This window comes from Gymnodraco acuticeps, unplaced genomic scaffold, assembly GCF_902827175.1.
Source record: "Gymnodraco acuticeps unplaced genomic scaffold, fGymAcu1.1, whole genome shotgun sequence".
Classification (NCBI taxonomy): domain Eukaryota; kingdom Metazoa; phylum Chordata; class Actinopteri; order Perciformes; family Bathydraconidae; genus Gymnodraco; species Gymnodraco acuticeps.
The window spans coordinates 442757-464717 of NW_022990929.1; the positions used below are offsets into that span (position 1 = coordinate 442757).

At 40.9% G+C, this 21961-nt stretch overlaps 1 protein-coding gene across 1 annotated transcript; it reads right to left on the bottom strand.

The window, feature by feature from the left end:
* Positions 1-1208: 1208 nt before the first annotated feature.
* Positions 1209-21883, bottom strand: ssh1b (slingshot protein phosphatase 1b). The gene is given in 16 exon segments (XM_034234189.1): positions 1209-5354; positions 6111-6386; positions 6388-6742; positions 6970-7170; positions 7992-8138; positions 8382-8428; positions 8581-8709; positions 8802-8895; positions 9481-9675; positions 13271-13336; positions 14303-14371; positions 14456-14577; positions 14865-14929; positions 15825-15925; positions 19709-19746; positions 21497-21883. Coding segments are annotated over 16 exon segments (2577 nt in total). The 5' UTR covers positions 21578-21883; the 3' UTR covers positions 1209-4763.
* Positions 21884-21961: the final 78 nt, after the last annotated feature.

The following is a 21961-nucleotide window of genomic DNA, read 5'->3' on the forward strand; positions in this document are numbered from 1 at the left end:
CTTGGGGTTATCTGACAGGGTTATGAGGGTACAACTAAGGTACATTATCATACATTCACATGAGTAGAACTTGCACAATTATTTTATTTAACACCAAAAGGTTTTAAATTGGTCCAGAGCTAAGTTTTGAGTGTTTTAAATGGCGCTTGTTTGACCAGAATCTGACTGTGACATACTGCCCTTCACCTGCATCCTTGTTGACTTGGAGCTTTTATTGAAACCTGCTGACATTGTTGAAACCTGCTGACATTGTTAATCTTTCTGGTTTTCTTGTATGATTGATGTGGCTCAAAACAATCCTCAGATGCGTTCACTTGCAGCTTTAGTGTATCTAAAGTGTTATTTTGGGATGAATGTGTTATCATGGCAGCAGTTGGGAGGAATCTGTGACATCAGCCTGTGAAACTCTCTCCCTCTGTCCATCTCCCATTACTGTTGTCTCTCACAGTTTAGAAGAGGCTTGTGACTTTGAGTGCACACACTATTAGCCTGGGCTCATCATGGGTTTTGTTTTTCCCAACAGAATACTGTGCCTTTCCTTTGGAGCGTTGAGTGCATCACATGCAAAAAAGCTCAAATTCAAATAGGCATGAGGACAGGAAGATATACGGACACATAATCTAGTTTGACAGTAAAATATTCAGAGCAGTATTTAAGGCATGGGGTCATAAAACCAGAATGTGCTGCTACTTTAAGGTGGCACAATGTTTGTATCCAATGTTACAGCTCATGTTGAGATATTTCTTGACTTGAATAACACGGATCAGTCTACGTTACCAAAGAACGGATCTTTCAGACACTGTAAATATTTGAAATATTGATATAAAAAAACATTTAAGTTCTCCCACTGGACTGTTGTTACTGTAGCATTTACCATGACAGTCGATATGACTATTCTTAACTGTACTTTACTTCAAACAACTGCCTGTAATTGTATAAGTCATATAAAAAGCGGCTTCACATCGACATAAAATCACGTATTATAGGAATATACTTACCAAGGCTGATGCTCTGCCTGCCGTCATCCAGTAGGACTTTAGTCTTTCTGGGAGATCTTCAGCAGTCACCTGGCCCATGATGTCAGACTGACTTCATTTGACTAACTTAATAAACATGCCCTGTCCATTTAACTCAAAGCAGCCAGGGGCAGACAGAGGTGATTCACATAAAAAAAGTTGTACAGTATATTTCAATAAAGGTATGTTGTATAAGTTCTATAGGGAATCTAAATATAGATCAGCTCTTTAATCAAAATATGTTTTTACAATGAAAACAGTGTTAATGCAGCGAGAACACTTAACTGAATGATGAGATTATGCAGAGGAAATGGTTTATTTCCATGATAAACATTAGACTGGACATCATTTTAACAAAATGTAAAAAAAAGTGCATTACACATGAACATTGGCAATGTACAGTACAGTACACAGAAGTTAACAAAAAAACAATAAACGTAACAAAATCTTACTCCCAGGTAGGTTTTTCATGTTCCACATTTTCCACTTCAACCTCACATGCTTTGGGGCAGACTTGTGCTCTATAAATACACTCTATAAATGCCTGGATCCCCCTTTTTAAATGACACTATGTCTCAATATCCTTCCACACAATGTCCTTAATGTCTGGCTCTTAAGTAGGATTGTCAGTTTGATGCCTGCTGCCTGGGAATAATGCAATAAAATAATTAAATAGTTGCCATTTTTAATAGAGCTTGAAGACATTCGCCTAAATTAGAGATGGCCCGATTTTTTTTTTCTTTTGCTGTGGTACAAACAATAACTTTATGAGTACTTCTCAATACACAGTAGCATTATCAGTGCTTTTCTTTATATTGACCACATCTGCAAGCTAATGTATTCAATAGCAAATTGTAGAGAAAAATATATACAGACTAAATTTCAGAGGCTGAAATCCATCCTATCTAATGTAAATGATAGTTCTCATTCCAGCAAGTAAGGTTCTTCAGCCAGCTATTGAACCAATACAGTGTACCGCACGTTTTAACAATAAACAAATACAATATTATTATAGGCTATTAATAAATGGAAGTCCATCAAGTATGCTTGTACTGGGGGTGGAGGAGGCCGCTGTGCATGAGCTTTTGCATACATTATTATTTTGTGCCGAGTTATACATTGCAGGGAGCAGGGTTTATTATTTGGAGTGAGGTTAAGTAATGGACCAAAAGCAAGACCATCAACACACTCACAGAAACTTTCGCAATGCCTGTGATGCTTTATGACAGAGCTAAGGCCGAGGTTAAGGCACTTAAATACAAACACAAGTTCAAAACATGAAGCAAACAACCAAACTTAGTGCTGTGGAAAAGGATTTAGTGCCAAAAGCATCACGTGGATGCCAAGCAGAGGCCCACCTGTCAACATACTGAGAACAACTATTGGAATCATATGTATAATATATCAAAGGAAGAGTTCAACATTTTGGGAAATATGCTTATTTGCTGGGAGTCAGATGACCAGATTGATACCACACTAATGTCTCTAGGTTGTCATTTTGTTGATATTTTCGCTTCTTTTTTTAACAACTTATGTAGCATTTTGGACATGGTTTCAAATGTGTGTGGTATCAGATGCTGTCAACAACTTTGTAAGTGCCCAAGGTTGAATCATGCTCACGTGAGGGAAAGAACAGGCAAAACCAAATTATGTTAATCCAACTAGCGGAGCAAACCTGCAGCTCCCTGGTTTTCAGGGGAGGAACGGGAACAGAGGATGCATTGACGTTTCTACTGATCTAACTAAAGAGCTAAATGTACAAAAACAATTCCAATAACCCCATGGTTAAAGATGAATAAATAATTTGCATTCATTCCTTGCACAGTTTTCATTTCTTCTGAAGCACTCAGTTCTTCAAACACAGTGATAACACTCAATGTGCTTTTCCTGCGTTCAAACCCGCATCATTCAGTACTTTTCTAGCACACCCAGCGTGCCAAAAACAGCAGGAACACAACATCAACCAAACAGAGGAGATTGTAGAGCAAAACCTTGTGGCACAGCAACTTTGGATTGGTGGCACAATTTGAAAAAAAACATGCCTCAAGCCGTCTTAACATATAGAAAATTAACAAAAGTACAGATGAGGAATTGACTTCTGAGGAAGCAATTTTTTTTACTTTTTCTGAATTTAAATAAAGGAAATATAGTATAATTTTCAAACTTTAAATATAAATATTTATCTAGTAATTTGAAAGTCAGAATTATAATATTATTATTAGATCAAATAAACTACACTCACAAGGATGGACACTGCAAGCAAATAATGAAACCTTGATAGCTGCTTTACTGTTCTTACATTAATTTGATAGCTGTAGATCAGAAATGTGAACTGTGTGAATGGATACTAAAATTGTGCTCAAGTGCTGAATTTTTACATGATTTGCGTACCTTCGCAAATGTTTTTGGGTTTAAGGAAAGGTAGCCTGTGGTTTTTCAACATGTTACTAAAAGTTGAACTGGGAGCCTCTCAGATTAATAACCCAGATGCAGACTAGGTAAGAAAGTAAGAAAAGACTTCAAATCAGAAAAGGTGATATGATATGGCTTTTGTTGTATCGGGAAGTAATCAAAAACAGAATCAGAGTGAACAATAAAATCACATTTGAAGCTTCTTAAGGTTTCCTGATAGCTGAATTAAATGTTCTGTCATTCTCCAAGGGGTTAGATTTGATTCAATTAGTGATTAGATATGATTGTAGTCACTTTAATGACAAATTTACTGCCAAAAGTTGTTTTTAGTTTTCCAAAAATTCAACCTAAAAATGTTTTCTGTATAAGCATGTCGAGGATATGTTTTGTAATACTGCAGAGTCATGCGTGGGGCAAAAGTAAGAACGCTAAGTACGTTAACTTTAATGGAGGAGGTCAGGGTGAACCAACCGCTGAGCAGAAAACAACAAAAGAGTCTTTGACCAAAACAGTTCAAGATGCTTGTGGTCCGAGGTACGACGCTTTACAAAGAGGCATAAAAAGGCTCACATCCTTTTAAAAAATGATTATGCTTCCACATGAAATGCCCTTTCTTGAATCGTGATGCAAAAGCAGCTGCAGCATGGAAAATATAAGTGAAGGTTAGTGAGGATTCAGCTATCAGTGGTAAGGAAATTCTGAATGCAATCAAACTGGCTCCACTGCAAACATTCATTGAGCTCCTTCATGAACACTGTTGATGAATCAGATTGAAAAACATACAGTACACTGACAGAAGCCTCTTACTTCAGCTTTTTTTCTTTCCGTCAAAATCAGAAGTGCTAGCTTTAGCTTTCTCAGCAGTTAGAAAGGAACAACCACCACTGTCTCCTGACTGAGAAATATGCCAGAAATGTCTGTTTGGGAGGAAAATGGCAGCATAACGCTCGTCTCCACAGGGCTGTGGGGAAGTGTGATGATCCTATGTGTGGTGTGGGGTCGGCAGATGGGCCTTAATCCGGTCTATTGGACAAGTGGAAGGACACGGGAGAGTCTTCAGTCCTTACCTGGCTAGAAGCATTCAAGCCTTTAGCGTAATTTTAAAACAACAAGCCTCACCTGGATCTTAGTGCCAGGAGACAATGACAGGATGCTCTCTGGAGATGCAGAGAGGGCCGTTGTGACCGTGCAGCTATGAGGCCAGGACATGACAGCAGAGCTTCACTTCTAGTACAACACCACAGTGCCAGTCATCTTAAAGGCCATCATAGTGTACCAGCTGGAGGCCGTGGTAAGCCTCCTCCTTCAATCTCATCCATGTCCGGGGCCACTGTATTAAGGCAGGGGCCCAACAGGGAGCTGGCCCTCCATGGCCAGGCTGGGCATCTGGTCCAGCTGCTCGGCCCTCTGTCGCATCAGCTCCAGACCAAACTCAATCCCCAGTCCTGGCCTGTGCAGCTGAGCCAGAGCCTGCTGCTGGAGCTCCACTGCACCGCCGGGCTGTAACTCCAAACCTTCAGCAGCACCGATGGCCCCTGCACCCACCCTTGACATTTCCACTCCCAGGCCACCCCCCTGTGGTTGGTCCATGTCCTCCGTCTCCACACTCATGGGTGAGACCAGCTTCTGGCGGTGGGTGAGGGGCATACTGGGGGTGCAGGTGACACAGCGGTATAGATGACTACAGGGCTGGACTGTTTTTGGTGCAATGGCTTGCAGAGAGTGCAGAATTGAAGAAGAGCCAAAATGGGTCCCGGGCGGATCTATGCATATGGTGGGGACAGTGCAGTGGCGGGAGGGGTTAAGGCGGTGGGAACGGCCCCCTGCTGGACGGTCGCAGCGCCGCCCTTGTGGTAGACGCAGGCAGTCTTTACAGGACTGATAGGAGGGCTTCACTTTTAAAGGGTTTCCAGCACTAGCACTGTCCTAAAGGGAGTAATATACAAAGTGTATGGTCAGTGGCATTCAAAATATATGAAATGCATACATTTTCTTCTGACATTAAAGATCTCCTATCATGCTATTTTTTTTAGGCATATATTATGGGACTCAGATATATACAAATACATAAAAAACATGTCTATGATGTGTTTTGCTCCAAATACCAAACAAATCATGCATTTTAGACATCCCTCATATCCCTCTATTTCAGCCCTGTTTGAGAACTGCAGGTTCGGGGTCCTTAGCTTTAAAAAAGCGAATGCCAGCTCAGAATTATACCAGCAGATAGCCAGCTAAATGCTGCCATGATGAAACGCCATATCATGTTCAAAACCACTTCAAGGATTATTTCTGAAACAGTATGGAGCTCAAATGCTTTTTTACACATGTAATCTCTCCAGTACAGGTTAGCTCTGAGTGTTAGCGATGCTTGCTAATGTAAACAAAAACCATATTACGTCCAAAACATGTCGCGCATTGTTTGCTGATAGCGAAGTTTCTGATGGGGGCGTGGGCCCACATTTCCGATATTACGTCATATCGGACGCAAATCTGGATCAGCTCCATTGTACCCCCATTTTGAGAGATTTTTGAGTTACCTGACACACCGGGGACACATATTTATGCATAAAAGATGTAAAAAAGTGCTTTTAGCATGATAGGAGAACTTTAAAGCCGTTTAAAAAAAGATGCTCAACACAAAACTTCACCACACTTAATGGAGTCATTCATATAACTCACGTCAAAAGCAGCAGGGCAGCTGCGCTTGGCGGCTAGGCGGTTGCTGTTGTTGGTGTTCAGGTTGGCGAGTCCTAACCGTCCTTCCTCTGTCGAATCATCGTCCCCTGGCCTTTTCCCGTCTGAACCTCCAGGTGTTTGAGCCAAGGCCGCCATCTCAGCTTCCTCTTTCTTGGCCTCTTCCTCATCCTCTTCCTCCAAAGTGCTGATCTCGAGCCTGTGTCTCATGTCCTCCAGGGGATCGAGGCGGCCACACGTCTGAGCCGCCGTGCCCCCCCCCAGGCAAAGCGAGATGGACCATGGGGAAACCCTCATCCTCCAATAGAGCATCCCTCTCCACGTCTTCAATCTCAATGAAAACTCTCTCCATGCCCAGCAGGGGGGGCCCCCGCACCGGGGTGGAGGGCTCGCTGTCCAGTGCAGAGTCTGACAAACGTCTGAAGTAATAATTATAGTTCAGAGAGTCGAGGGGCTCCATTTCCAGCCCCGTGCCTCCCCTGCAGGGAGAGGCCCCGCAGCCCCCCCAGGCTTCTTCCCCTCTGAGCACTGGCGTCCCCTCCCCCCCACCGGAGGCTTGCAAATCATCCGAACCCTCATCGGATTCAGGCCTCCATAGCTTGTTGTGGCGCTGTTTACTATGAAGGCAAAGTACACTCTTGTTTACATGTGGAGAAAATAAGTCACAACGAAAGCGCAATTACATTGTATCTCCATCAGCATGTGTTAAGTGCTTTTAGCTTTAAAGAAAGGAGCATTGTGTAATTCAGTATCAACCTCATCGCTGCATTCAAGTTAAATCACACTCAGGTGACTGCATCAGTGAGTCAAGTGCAAACCTCAGTGAAACTTTAGAGCTGCTTACCTTGCATCCAGGATTCCCTCGTACTCCGCCAGCTGCCTCATGAAACTAGCATTTGGCTGAGCTATGCTCCGTTTCTGCTTGACAAAGTTGTAGGCTTTCTCCAGAGGCCAGCCAAACTCCTTCATTGCGTAGGCAATAACCGTAGAGGCAGACCGGCTCACCCCCATCTTACAGTGCACCAGGCACTTTGAGTTGTTCTTCCTATTGGACACAAACAAAACCCTTTAAATCCCATTATATGGATCTTGTTGGTGATAGCTAGGACAGTGTAATAGATATTAAAGTATGAGTCTGTGATATGCACTACACATGTCTCAACTTTAGCTTATCTTTATTATTTACACTTCAGGTTAAAATGCTAAGACTATTTTTCTTTTTGTATTTACTATTTACTTGCACTATATTGTTCTGTTTATCTGTGTTATTGTGTTGCACTGTTGGAGAAGCCTGTGACCTAAGATTTTCATCGGCATAACTACACTGTAGTAGGGCTGCTCAATTAAATCGTATTTTAATCGCAATTACGATTTTGGCTTGCAACGATTACGAAAACAACGTAATCGAAATAAAACGATTATTTATTTTTTATAATTATTATTTTTTTTATTATTGGTTTTTCAGTTGAATTATACTTGAAGTTCAGGGTAATGAACTGTTAAAAACATACGGATAATCGTTTTTAATAATCGTGATATCAATTATTGACCCAAATAATCGAGATTATGATTTTTGCCATAATCGAGCAGCCCTACACTGTAGCTATGTTCGTATGACAAAATAAAGAACCTTGAACCTTTAACAGTTGCAGTTTTCTGTGACGAGTGTTTGGGCGGGAGGAAAAAGTAATTGTGGAAAATACATGATGCAAGCCAATAAAACTGTGACACAAAAATGATGACTAAACAATATCTATTAATACCAGTGCTGTGGAGGCACACTTCCTGGATAACAGCCTTATTTTTACAGTTTATAAGTGTAGATTGTTCCTAGCCCACTGGTTTGTTTTACATGTAAGGTCTTACTTGGCTTTGACCATAAAGTGGTACGTGTCGTTCCAGTGTGCCAGCAGGTCGGTGGCATCCTCATCGTAAACGCGGACGTTGTGATAAGAAAACATCCCCGGGAAGAAGTTGTCAATCTCTCTGGTCACATTCAGGATGTGACCCACACTGCAGCCAACACAACAAAATGTCTTACACTTCATTACATTTTAGTTTAACTGTTCCTCAAATTAATGTAGAAAGGGACTACAAATCTACCAACACTTCTACACTGATGACAAAATATAAAAAAGAATACCAACATACAGCAAAAATTATACATGTACAGTTTTTATTTAATTCTGTATAAGATTAAAACATCTACGCTTAAATCAGGATAACATGTTATTGTAGTGTTAACTATCAGCTCACCCGCATTCATGTAGTTCTTCCAGGTTAGAAGCATTCCACTCAGAGCCCTAGGATAAATAAAAACAAAAAAAATACATAGAATATTATAAATATTTGCAAGAAAATACATAAAATATGTTGGTATCAGCATAGAGGAAGAAATAAGAAATAATGTTAAAATATGATTCCAAAAAAAGTTAACATGCAAAAAAGTTCTCACCAAGTACACATGGTCAAAGATGAGCGTGGGCTTGTCCATCTGACCCAGGATCAGAAGCATCTCGTTGTCGATGAACTCTTTGTACTCTTTGAGGTTGCAGCTCATGTGCTGCTCCAGCTCGTTACGGATCTGTGGACGAGTCCGAAACATCCTTATAAGTACGGTATGAAAGAAAGATCTGGATCAATCAGACATCACTCAGAGGATGATTTGGCACATACTTCCTTGGAGGTGATGTTCTCCAGGTCTTGATACGTCATGATGTTGCGTAGCTTGGCTCTGATGAGACACTCTGTTCTCTCGCGCTCAGTCGGCCTGCACAGAATGAGTCAATACGTCAGTGCTGCCGTCTGTATGGAAATTAGCACAACAGTGTAATATGTTCCCACAGCTGAAGACAAAGAGACAACAGCTGGTGACCAAAGCATTTACAGGTATCGCATGACAAAGGACATAAACACACCAGGTATGTTGAGCAGTAGTTGGTCTGTTTGGTCGATACAGTTAGCAATCCCTCTCAAGTATAAAGAGTTTATTAAATCAGGTAAAACTGTAATGTTTAATCTGAAAGAATCAGACAGAGATTCCTTACAATGTGACAGCCATACTTTGTGAAGCAATATGGAAAACATTGCTGTTTTGTATCATAAAGGTTTACATGAATGAAATAAGGTCAAACTTGATTTTTTGCAATTTACTTTGCAAAACTGAACCTTTTAATACATTATTATTTTACCTATGTTTGATTATATGTCAAATGTTGTCTCTTTTGTTTTCTCTCTCTATCTACATTTTGTACTTTTTGTGTTGTTGCTTTGGCCAGTTCTTCCTTGAAAAAGAGATTTAGTATCCCAGTGGGTATTTTTAAATAAATACATGAAGCAGCCTTCAGGGTCTCACCGGTCGACGAACATGGTGGGCGAGTCCGGGCGGGTGGTCTCCAGGTCGGTCATAGCATTCCACTCGTTGATGCAGCTCTGCTCCGAGGTGATGCAGCTCTCATAGAAGGCCATCCACGTGAGAGCAATGCCCCCCTGGAAGTAGTTGAACCGGCGGGACACCTCACAGGCCTTGTGGAGGATCTGCAGGGCCGACCTGGAGAGACACAGAGAAAAAGGCTTTTCTATTTCAAAATCAGGCGAATAAGACCGTGGCACTCTTGTTTTTTGGTCTTACTGACAAGTGACCAGCAGGGGGCATGTGGATAGAGAAAGACTGTCAGAAGTCTTTGATTAAACAGTGGTGACAGTAATAAAGAGTGGCCCAAATAGAGTCTTCACAATGAGGACTATAGTGAAAAATACGATCCAATACTCAGGGGCGAATCTACGGGGCAGCTGCCCCCCCACTGTAGAGCCTTGCCCCCCCAGCTGCCCCCCTAATTTTTGTTTCCCTAAAACTGTACTAAAACAAACCTACACTATTTTCACAAGCTTCTCAAGCAACAAAACAAGCATTACATTAGTTAAAAGTGAATCATTTTAAATATCATTTTAGGCCCGTTAAAAACGCAGCTACGGCCCTGCATTAAACTGCGGAGCGGCGTTCACACAGACCGCGGCTCACACCGATGCAGAGAGGGAGCGAGCTGTCCCAGCACCTATGGATCAGCTTCCCCTGGGAGCATTTCCCTTTCCACTAGTTTTGTTTTTACTAAGGACGAGTGCTTGAAACTAAATATTGATAAAACGCTGCCGTTTGAATCGATAGCGTTTAACAGACGGGCGCTGTTTGGGGCGTTACGTTACAAAATACTACGCAGACAGCGTTAGCTGGGAGATCAATCCCTTTGCTAAACTACGCGGTAGCCTCCTATTAAATCCACGTAAACTACACATCACAGCCATGAGGCCAGATCAATGAAACCAGGATACATCCTTTACCGTAAAAACTGGATCTAAACACAGCTGCCTGTGTGCGTTTGATAAATACTTTCTGATGATATGCTACTTATTAGCTACATGGCCCTAACGTGTAAAGTTATACAAGCATTTTGTACCAGTGCTTTTCACAAGTAGACTCTTGCAGGCCAGAGTATAGGAGTGATTCAACAACAACAAAAAGACATATCTGAGAAGTGATCAGGACGAACAGAAAGAGGAAAAGGAAAAGAGAGATGAAGAGACCAGGAGGGTCAGAGCAGGAGGAAGAGGAGGAGATGAAGAGACCAGGAGGGTCAGAGCAGGAGGAAGAGGAGGAGATGAAGACATTAGTGAAGAAGAAGAAATGTATGTGAGGAATAAAGATGAAGTATCAGAAAGAGGGCCAGAGGCAGGGATCAGGAGGCAGAGGAAACTCCAGCTGGACCACATGGTATGTTCTTATTCTCCTTACATATTCCATTACAGCAGCTCAATCTAGCAGCTCTTAGTATTGACACATATGTATTGAAATGTGTTGCTGCACAGGTCACCTGTAGCTCTCTGAAGAGATGGGTGATGTCATTTGTGTACTTAATTATAATTAAGTACTTACAGTATGCAGAATTATGAGTAGTCTCTGAATCGGGTGCCTTTTGGGTCTTTATATCTTTGAAAAATGAAACCAAAATGTTTGGTCATAACATCTGGTAGTGGACTACTTACATTTTCCCACCCCAGGCACAACATATAAATAATTACTAGGAATTTCCTTGAAAAATTGTAACAGGGTTGAAGTTTTTGACAAAAAGTAGGCATGATACCTTGTTTAGCTAAGATATGGCACCACATGGAAATCAAGGACATTACAAAATTGTAATATTTTGCAAAACTATTGTTTATTTTTGTAATAAACAATTATTTACTATTATTAATTCATATAACAGAGTTGAAATGTTGAGCTTGTCAATCTTAATCTGAAAATACAAAAACTGAAATATAGGGTAAGAGAAGAAACTGACACTTTTGTGATGTAATTCCCTCAATGCAGATCACACATGGACTGACAATATTGCAATTTCATAGATAATTCAAGTATTTTTTAGTATAGTCTCCCTCCGCAGCCGGTTGGCCTAGTTTTGGCACAATTCCGTTGTACAGACCGACGTTAACAGCAGCCCTGTCTGTGCACACGGAGACCGACTCTGTCGTCCCGTGATCTAACCGCCTTCTGGAAAAGCTTCACAAGTACGTCGGTACGCAAATGCGCTTTGTGACACAAGTGACGCTACGCATTTCAGATTACGCACATAACCTGCGTACCAGTTATGTGCACCCAGTACTACAGCAAAAGTATTCTCCGTCGGGACTTCCTGCAACAACACCACGCCGTTATCAAAGATGTTCTATTGAGAAGACGATCACTACGTGACAAAAGTTTTCAAACCCGTGGCTGCTGAAATCAATCTTACTAACAGCTGTCTGTGCAATTTACTCCGCGCGAGTTGGCAGACTTTATTTCGCTTACTTTAACATCATTTTTCATGGTGGGGCTAAGCCATTTCTTGGTATGGGTGTAGCCTACCCCAGCCATACCCTGGCGCTGCCACTGGTGGCACGTATGGGGCGGGCCATTCTGCACATGCGTTAAATGCGTTAAATATTTTAACGCAATTAATTCAAAACATTAATTACCGCCGTTAACGCGATAATTTTGACAGCACTAGTAATAATGCTTAGTGAGGACATGCAAATATGTCTGTCTACTCTAAGACAACCAATTTTTTTTTAAACAAAATATATATTTAATTTTACATTGCTTTAAAATACATTTTGTAGTTTCCTTTCATTTAAAATGGTTGAGGTAAGCTTGGGGGACTCAAAGGGCACCCGATTGTTTGTCTGAACACCTTGTTTCTCTTGTGCATTAAGAACACTTGTGTTAGGGCATGAATTAACAATAAATAGGTTATATACAGTATAAAATACCACGTACTGTCCGCCCTCCTATGCCACCCTGGCATGACCTCTTGCCCCCCCTTTGCCCCCCCCATGTAAAATGTTCTAGAACCGCCACTGCCAATACTCTTTGTTATTTGACCAAATCAAGAAAAAGGTACAGTTTAACAATTTAAAAATATTTGTGGCGTTAGGTTTAAAGCTTGTACAGATACATTTATCAAAACAACATGTCTATAGGATGAAGAGCAGCCACACTAAAGTTGGGAATTTCGCAGGGCCTTTAAACTTAAGCTAATCATTTATTCACATGTTGTCATTTCACATAACATTTTACATATTTTCATATGAAGTCAGAAATTCTAGAATCAAGGAAACCATAATGGTGTCTAACTTCCAGTTTCCAAATACATGTGCGTACAGGCATGACGATGATAGGTAGGAAATAGAAAAAACAAACATATTTATCCAATATTTGACAAATAATTGGGGTTTGTGTATTTTCTATATGTATATAATTGGAATGACACACACTTTTTTGTACTGTTGTTAGTTAAGAAAATGTTAACACTGGGGCTTACTAACAGTTATTTCATGGAGCTGCTACCTGATCCTATAATTGAGCTAATTTGGTTAATCTCACATTCAGCATTCTGTGCCTTCACACTGCACACAGGCACACAAATCTGCAAACATAACATAAAACTGAAATCTTTTAAGAATACATTGTACTTTAATAACATGCACAGAGGTCTTGTACATGTTTAGATCTACCTAATGTATAAGTCTAAACAACATTTATCCAGCATGGCCAATATGTTTTTTCTCTTGTCCTCACAGTAATCTCAGGTAAACAGGGAGGACTCACTCACCACATGGCCTGAACAGATACAGGCTTGAAGACATGTGACCGCCCTGCCGTGTTCACGCTGAAGCCTCTGTGAGGAGGAAGAGGAGAAGGAAGATCAGTTTGAGTGGAGATGAAGAGCGATCAGAGGGATGTAAACACAGTCTGGACACGGCTCGTTCACGGCTCGTATTCAGGACACAAACAGTGGAACATTCCTCCAGCACACAGGGACAATGTTACCAGGTCAGCAACACACACACACACACACACACACACACACACACACACAACACACACACACACACATCACACACACACAGCACACACAACACACACCCACACACACACACACAGCACACACACACACACATCACACACACACACACACACACACACACACACACACACACACACACACACACATCACACACACACACACACACACACACACAGCCACACACACACACACACACACACACACACACACCACACACACACACACACACACACACACACACACACACACACACACACACACCACACACCACAACACCACATCACACACACCACACACACACACACACGACACCACACACACACACACACACACACCACACACACACACACACACACACAAGTTAGCAGTATTCCAAAACATGCCATAGTGAGGCCTCACTGAGCAGAATAAATAAACACTTAATATTGCTTTCATATGTATTCAAATAGTAATCTTACTTGTATATAGGGCTATTACAACTCAGCAGTTGTAAAATCCAGAAGGGCAATACATTAACTATATGACTGTTTTTATAGGTTACTGCAAATATACATTATTCTTAAATGTATATTATTACATGTCACTTACTTTAACACTACTTTATCTCCAATACTGTTGGATGTTTTTTAAATGTTAGTTCTTTGTGCAGTAAAAATAAATATATTAGATTTGTTGTGTGCCCTTTAAGAACATATTACTGATTTTTGGCCTAATATATAAAACCTTGCAATCTGTTTAAAGTGTTCAATCTTGATGGAAAAGGAAAAGGAAACTTACCCATCTCCATCTAAATGTATGTTGGTATCACTCCACAGGGGCAGCACCATCCCAATAGAGCAGTTTTTACTGTGAATGACAAAGATTTACAATTACCATTAAGCAGATCTAATAAACAGATTTCACTGGTAAGGCTGCAGAGAGACTTTTTACCTGTCCTTGTCCGTGAAGTCCATCCCCAGGAGAATATATTCCTCTGTGTCTTGATGGCCGTTGGTGTAGATGACGACCATGTAGCGCACCCGGTCTGACCATCCGCTCTCTAACCGTACAGCCTGTGGAACAAAAAGGGAGAAATATACTGTATGCATTTACTAGCCTAATGCTATTTTTGTACAAACATGTATGTGACACCATGATAAAAAACAAATGTAAGATTCGCTCCTGTTAAACAACTTTCCTAAAAAAAAATTGAACTTATAAATATGAGTAATACAATCAACACTTGTGCTGTATTGATGTAGAAATGAGTCAAATTAACAACTTCTAGTTTAGAGCTTCCACACAGTAAATATTGCGAGTAACAAAAGTGATGAAGTGGGTGTATGCAAGTATTACTGACCAGCTTAATGCGATCCTCAGACCGGAGGATCTTAAACATGACCTGCAGGTGTTGAGGTAAATCACCTGAAAGTGAAACAAAGACTTATTATTAGAAAAGTGACTGAGTGTGGGGAAATTCAATGAGAAAACCCTGCAGAGAAACATATTTCCTACCACTGCAGTAAGTCCATAATCTTACAGCTAATACTAATATTGCAATTATAGCTAATAAGCTACCAAGTTCTAACTCAACACAGAGCAAACAAAGCACACTTAAATCAAGTTTCACTGCAAGGACAAACAAAAAGGTCACCTATAGACTGATCATTCAGGATCTTCTATTTCACTTTCATTGTTGGATTTATTCTGCAGTGGGAGGAAATATGCTTGTGTATTTCTATCAATGAAACAACCCAGCGACCTTAAAGCCATGCTAAGCTTCAGTGTTAGCAAGTACCTGAGTCACCTGAAAATAAACTGCTTACTACTCTTGCATTTATCCTCAAATGACTTCAGGCTCAACAAGGAAAGCAGATTAGAAACTTGTAAACAGTGTGCATCTATTAAAGAAACTTAGTGATGGACAAGAAACCTTACAGCAAACTTATGTATAGATTGTGCATGGTCATGCCCTCTAATGTGCAGATAAACATTAGCAGCAGCATCAAATTGTAATAAATGATGTCAAACCCACTTATCAAAAGTATTTAAAGTGTGGGAACAAACTGCCTGTATATTTATTTGAGATATCTTTAAGCAAACTGCATAAGACTTGACCCGTTTGAACTGATTTGTTAGCCTCCCTTGTGTTAAACTGCAGGTCTCTGGGTTCCTCACGCAGTTTAAATACAGACGAACCCACAGAGAGAAAAAGCCACCGCAGTGAAGACAATTCTCCTCTTGTCTGGAGATCTTCTGTGCAGAGAATATGGCCAAAAGAAGAAGAAACAACGCTTGTTCTGTGCATGTCTGTTCCTACCTGCATGTGTGTGGTGGGTCGGGGTCTCTGGTCCTTGTGCGCTGCCACCCTGCTGGAGGAAGAGGGCGGCTCCTTTGACCATGAAGAAGCTCTCACTGAGGCTGGAAAAAGCAGGAGTGGAAAATACATTCAAGGCTTTGAAATCTGAACAATTGCAAGCGAAGAACTGCCCTTTGTTACAGTACACTTCCACACCAGGTTAATATTGTTCTACCACTCTTCCCTTTGCTTCATTCTAACCCTATGAAGATAGAGCTTACATAACATGTACAGATCCAGTAAAACACATTGTTGTCAGATTCCTAGTTTGTGTTTAGAACTCAGTCAGGGTTGGCTGATTGCAGGAAGTTGTAACTGTATTAAAACACCACCTGGGTGGGTTCGTCAGAATAACTGGCTGCACCTGAGAGGTCAGAGTAGAGAATGCTCCCTAAGCACTCACTTCACGTATTTACCTTAAACAACGTTTGCACACATACTTTCTCTCATCCATGCACGCCATACACCCACTGCCCCCACCTGCACAACCCATATTTAGTTCTGCTTTGGATATCATTTTTAAGAAGACAAACTGAGAAAAAGCTACGCATTGTTTAATTACATTTTACAAATCCTGCACATATTAAAATAACTCTCTACAAAAGCTATTTTTATATATATTTCTTTCATATATGACAGGAAGCTAGTCTTTAGAAGCAACCATGAGCAGTTTAATATTCATATTTTAACATCCAGCATACTATTCTTACCTATAATTTAGAACCAGATTCTGTATTGATCGTGTTTTGCTCCATCACAGTTAATCTCTTTCTTTCCTGTTCCTTTATTAGCAGAAATGTTTTCTCACACATTGGTAGCAAACTATGTTCATGCCATTAAAATGTAGCTGGACAACTTATTAACCTACATCAAGAGAAGACATGCCCTACAAACAAAGTAAACCTTTGTTTTGACAACCCTTTAGTAAAGTGAGTCAAATATATACAGGTTACTAAGGTGGGCTAGGTCAACATAGTGCAAGAGTATTATTTGGATCTATAAAAGTTACACTGACTAATTTCCAGAGTGTTCTTTAAACTGCTCAATAAAAACATATTCGGAAGAAAATCTGTCATTTGTTTTCTTGATTAATGGATTTACCATTTAGTCTAGATATTGTCAGTAAATTAGTGGGAAATGGCTGTCAATTTCTTGTTTTGTTCTAAACCAAAATATATCAAATGTACTATTATCGCAAGTAATACAAAGAAAAGCTTATCCTTAAAGTCATAAAGCTAAACATTAATAAATGTTTGGCAAAGACAGGAACGATGAATCAATCTTATTACATTTTAGACACATTTTCCATGTGCAAATAAGTTATCATGGCACAATTGAGAATTAAATCTGCTTTACGTATTGTGGTGTATTCAAGAAGTTAGTCCTCAGTGTTTCAGTGGGCAGGACTGAGGGCTCATCAGAGTCCTAACATAGTGACTTTTACAGCCATGTGTTCCTACAACATGTTCGGCGGACTCTTCTTGATTGTGTTCGCTGACCTGCGCTGATTCAAACACCACACCGCGACTATCCACATGTGCTCTGACTTTAAAACGTGCTCTGCTGTGGTTCCTGTGTTGGCCGCAGCTCTCCTGGGTCATGACTCTGTTGTGAGGTCTGCAGCGAAAGCAGGAGGAGAGCCTGAGCGTCTTTCCTCACACAGAACAGAGTGCAGCTTTGTTTAACCGCAGTCTCATTCCCCAGCTCAACCAACACACAAAGCCTGGTATGAGTGAGTGGGCCCATCACGAGGCCTTTTGTTTCAGCTGCCCTGCTACATGGTGGCATCACTGGTCCTTTTTACATATATGTAGAAGATGTATGACTTTGACAGTCAAAAAGTCACAAGAGGGTGATTTGAGTTAAAAACAAAGTATTAATCTTAGAGGAGTTTCATTTAAAATATTCATTTAAAAATATTGTCTATTAAATTGGAATTACACCTATTGCCCAGTAATGAAAGCCATTGAATTTGTATTATTGAGAACTCTATCTGTTGTGACATTCCCAGAGAAAAATAACCAAGCAGTGATCTAGGGGTGAGATCTGAAACACACCTGAAGTTATTTCTTTATTGCCATATGTGCGGCAAAAAAGGAACCAAACTGACTTGAACAAATGTTCCCTACTTGAAAACGTTTTCAGATGAACTCCTTCCAACACAAAACACTTTTTCTTATTAAAAAACACCGAAAGAAATCACTACTCTAGTTCAAACCAACAAACTGCCAGAATGAAAGCTTTAAAATGCAGCTGACCCACAATTGCAAAGGCTCATAGTAATTTATTCAACTCTGACCGCCAACTCTAAACCTCCCTTACTGCCAATAAGTGCAGAGTAACTCTTAAAAAGTGTCTACTATCAAGTCTACCATCGACTTTTTGTCTGTTTGGCTGTGAGAACTTACATTCGACAGATCTCCCTCCGGGTCAGAGCGGCTCTCTCCACAAAGTGAGGCAGCACGGTGAGCATGGCTTTATGAGGAGGTTTCACAACCAGATGCATCCTGATAGTAGTTAGCGGATTATTTACAGTCTTTAAGAAAAAGAAACGTCCTTCGATTTAGTCTCCTCTTTTTAACATCCTCCAATCCATCTCCTCCACCTGCATTTGTCCCTGGTTAGAGGACTGCCTCTTAGTTTAACTTCTCGGTCCTCCCTCTCCTCCCACAGAGTTCTCGGTCCTCAAGTCTCTGAGTCTGCGCCGCCCTGTCCTCTCAGTCTCCGCTCACTATCTCCTCTTCACAGCACGTGCATCAACTCTCCCTACGCAACACTCTGCAACAATAGCATCATTCATGCGAGCGCTGGGAGGCGGTGGGAATGTTACTTTTGGCGTGAATCTCAAGTCTGACATGCAGAATCCTAAAATGCCACCCTGATTAGTTACTGAGCCACAGACACATGTTACTCGTATAGACACTTCAGAACAAAAGGCATGACATGGATGTTTACACTGTAAACGACCCACACACTAGAGAGTGAGCACAAAGACAGAGTCTCTGCCAAAGCTTTGCTGCCACAAATCGTGACTTTTGTGATGTTGGGCGGATTCAAATACAGCTTTGCTACTGGGCAGGACACATTTGTTGGTACTGTCTGTTATGTAACTGAGCAGAAGAAACATTTAAAATACCTGCCTTGTTAAATCAACTGTAGCCTTTATGTCTTTATTAGGATCCCCATTAGCACTAGCATGAGCATTGGTTATTCTTCCTGGGGTCCTCACACACTCAAAACATACAACAAAATTAAAACAAAACAAACAGCTCATAATTTCATGCAATTTACAGTGAAATGAAGTGAAAACTAAAATGGTCATCCAATTTTAGTTTTCACTTCATTTCACTGTAAATAGCCTACTTCTAACAAGTTTTTCTCCTTGACAACAGGGGGCCATTACAGGAAATACTCAAACAAACTGATGCGTCTGAATCGTCAGGAGGTAGGACAAGACAAGGAGCTTGCCAAAGTAATTCTTTTTAAATCAGCATGATTATTCGACAGTCCAATTCATTGCACCGGTAAGTTAAAAACTATTACATCCATTATAGAATTAATTGTGCAACAAGCACAAACCATATGATAAACATCAGCAGAAGCCTATACATTTAAAATCGAAGTAAAAATGGTATTGTATCTCATGATAATATGAGAAATAATGCCACTAAAAAGGGCAGAATAATATTTAAAAAAAAAAAGGAAATGTTGAATTGAACTTTGCTTCAACTGTACAGCCTTAAAAGTTCGATGAGAGAGTTAACACCACTGTTAAGATGACCCTCAGAGTTCGACATCTCTGTAAAATGTTCAAATGCACACGTTTTTAAAGAGCAAGCTCTTACCTCCGATTGTTTTTCCGCTCATCATCACTTCCAAAATCCTGAAAGACAAAAACAAGACAGAGACTATAAAGACTGCAGCAGCATGAGGTTGTTCAACAGAAGTGTCAAATGAATGTCGAGGAACAACTGAGTCACAGTCGGAGCAAATGAAGATTTAGAGAGGATGTTACATGTTCTTGCACTGTGCAGATGTAACGGTTGTTTTGGGTCATCTGCGGGCCGAATTTCACTGAGCTGCAGAGCCACATGGGCAGAATACATCCAGGAAATGACTGATGGTACACGAGCACCAATGGATGTTAAGAAGCATGCATTTGGAATAAAGTGTGCCAGTGGCAACATCTGGTCCTCTGCGAGTGTTGTGATCTCATGTGCAATAAAGGGACAGTTTAATCATTTGGGACGCTTTTAAATGGCACAAGTAGGACTGCAAATAAGGGATTATGTATGATTTATTATTCTGATGATTTAGTATTATAATAAAGTGATAGTTTGCTATTAAATGTTAAACAATCAATTCCTTTTTCACCAAGTCCAAGGTGATGTCTTTAAATGTTTTTTGTATAATATGATACTTTGAGAGGCAGGAAAACAAAGCATTTCCTGTGAGTTTTGCACAAATAAATACTTCTTAACAATTCCTTTTGTTTAGAGTAATCCTTCCTGCTATCTTCCTCTTGCAGAATAGTGAGCTTTTATGCAGAAAATATAAAAATAAGATATTAAAAACACAAACTTTGCACCAGAGGAACAATTTCACAGCTTGTTTTTGTGCCTCAGTTAAGTCAGCCTTCTTCAGAGCATGTAATCCACTTTCCTAGAAATTGGAGCACTAACCCTGATGTTGAGATTTCACTTGGACATCAAATCCGGCACCACTCTACATTTTAATCTTGACTTTAATTCTTGTTTGTCCTTAAAAGGTAGCTTTGCTTATGGTGTTTAGTTTCTGATTCACAGCCTCAAACTAAGTCAGAGTCAATGTTACTTCTTATTGTAAAGAGCTGAATCTGCAGTTTTGGAAAGCTATAAAACATAGTCTCTTTTCCATTGTGATGTCAAATATAAAATACCGGCTGATACAATCTTTGTCTGGGTCATTGCATAGCTGAATCTCACATCACTCAAATACTTTTATTGGTTCTACCTTTTTGGAGTATTTATTTACACATGTATTTGAGTCTTTAACCATAACAAATATCTGCTGATGTTGGGTTTTCCTTTATATTTTGTTATCTTTTTTGCTCAATAACTTGAAAATAGTCATACAAATAAAAGTATTTAATTGCCTCAGTGGCTTTACTCATTAAGTGTCTTTCTTATTGCAAGTTCATGAACACTTGACTGAAGTGTCCTGGGACACACACTGAACATAATTATAAAGAAATGTTGTCATTCCCCTTTAAAGTCTCCTCCCCTACACTGAGGCTGCATTACTACATAAAAGGCCAATAACAAGGAGGCAGAACAACCTGAGTGCAGCAAATGTTTGTGCAGCAGCAAAATGACCACTTTGTTCTGACAGCTAAACCCAGCAGCCCCCACCCCCCTGCAGGATTGTGTTTACAAATCCGCTGCCACAGTAGCCACAAACAACTCGCTGCTGATAACAATACAATCATATATCAAGTTTATAAAACACACTAATGATGGAAGTAGGGTTAACCCTTCCTGCAGTGTGTTAGAACACCCCCCACAGCCCGGGTGGATAGGGGCTCCTTTGGGCGCATTCTCGGCGTTTCCTCATGCAGCACACACAAAGCCCGAGCCCCGGCTTTTTCCACTCACCTCCCCCGCACTGCTGTTGGTCGTGCTGGCCGAGGATGCTGCACTGGGGGTGGGAGAGCGCTGCAGAGTCACCAGGGCCATGGTGGGTGGGCTGCAGCCTTGGAGGGCAGCGGAGGAGAGGAGACGGGAGGGGAGGAGGATGTGGGAAGATGCGCCGCCGAGATTGTCTCTGTCACCGGGGAGAAAATGCCTAGTCAGACTCTCATCCAGCAGCGTCCAGAGCCCCGGCGGTGCTCTCGTTCGGTCCTGCTCCGTGCGTCCTCTGCGGTTACCGGAGTCCTCATGAGCGGGAAGTCATGAGAGATTTCCTTCGTTTGTAGCAAGCCAGCAGCAGCAGACCCCGAGATTTCATCACTACTGCTGCGCAGACAGACAAACAAAACACGATGCAGGTGGCAAGCGGGGCAGAAATGACATGCAGCCTGGCCGGGCGCCTCTGATTGGCTGGCCTAGTTCGCGTGTGCT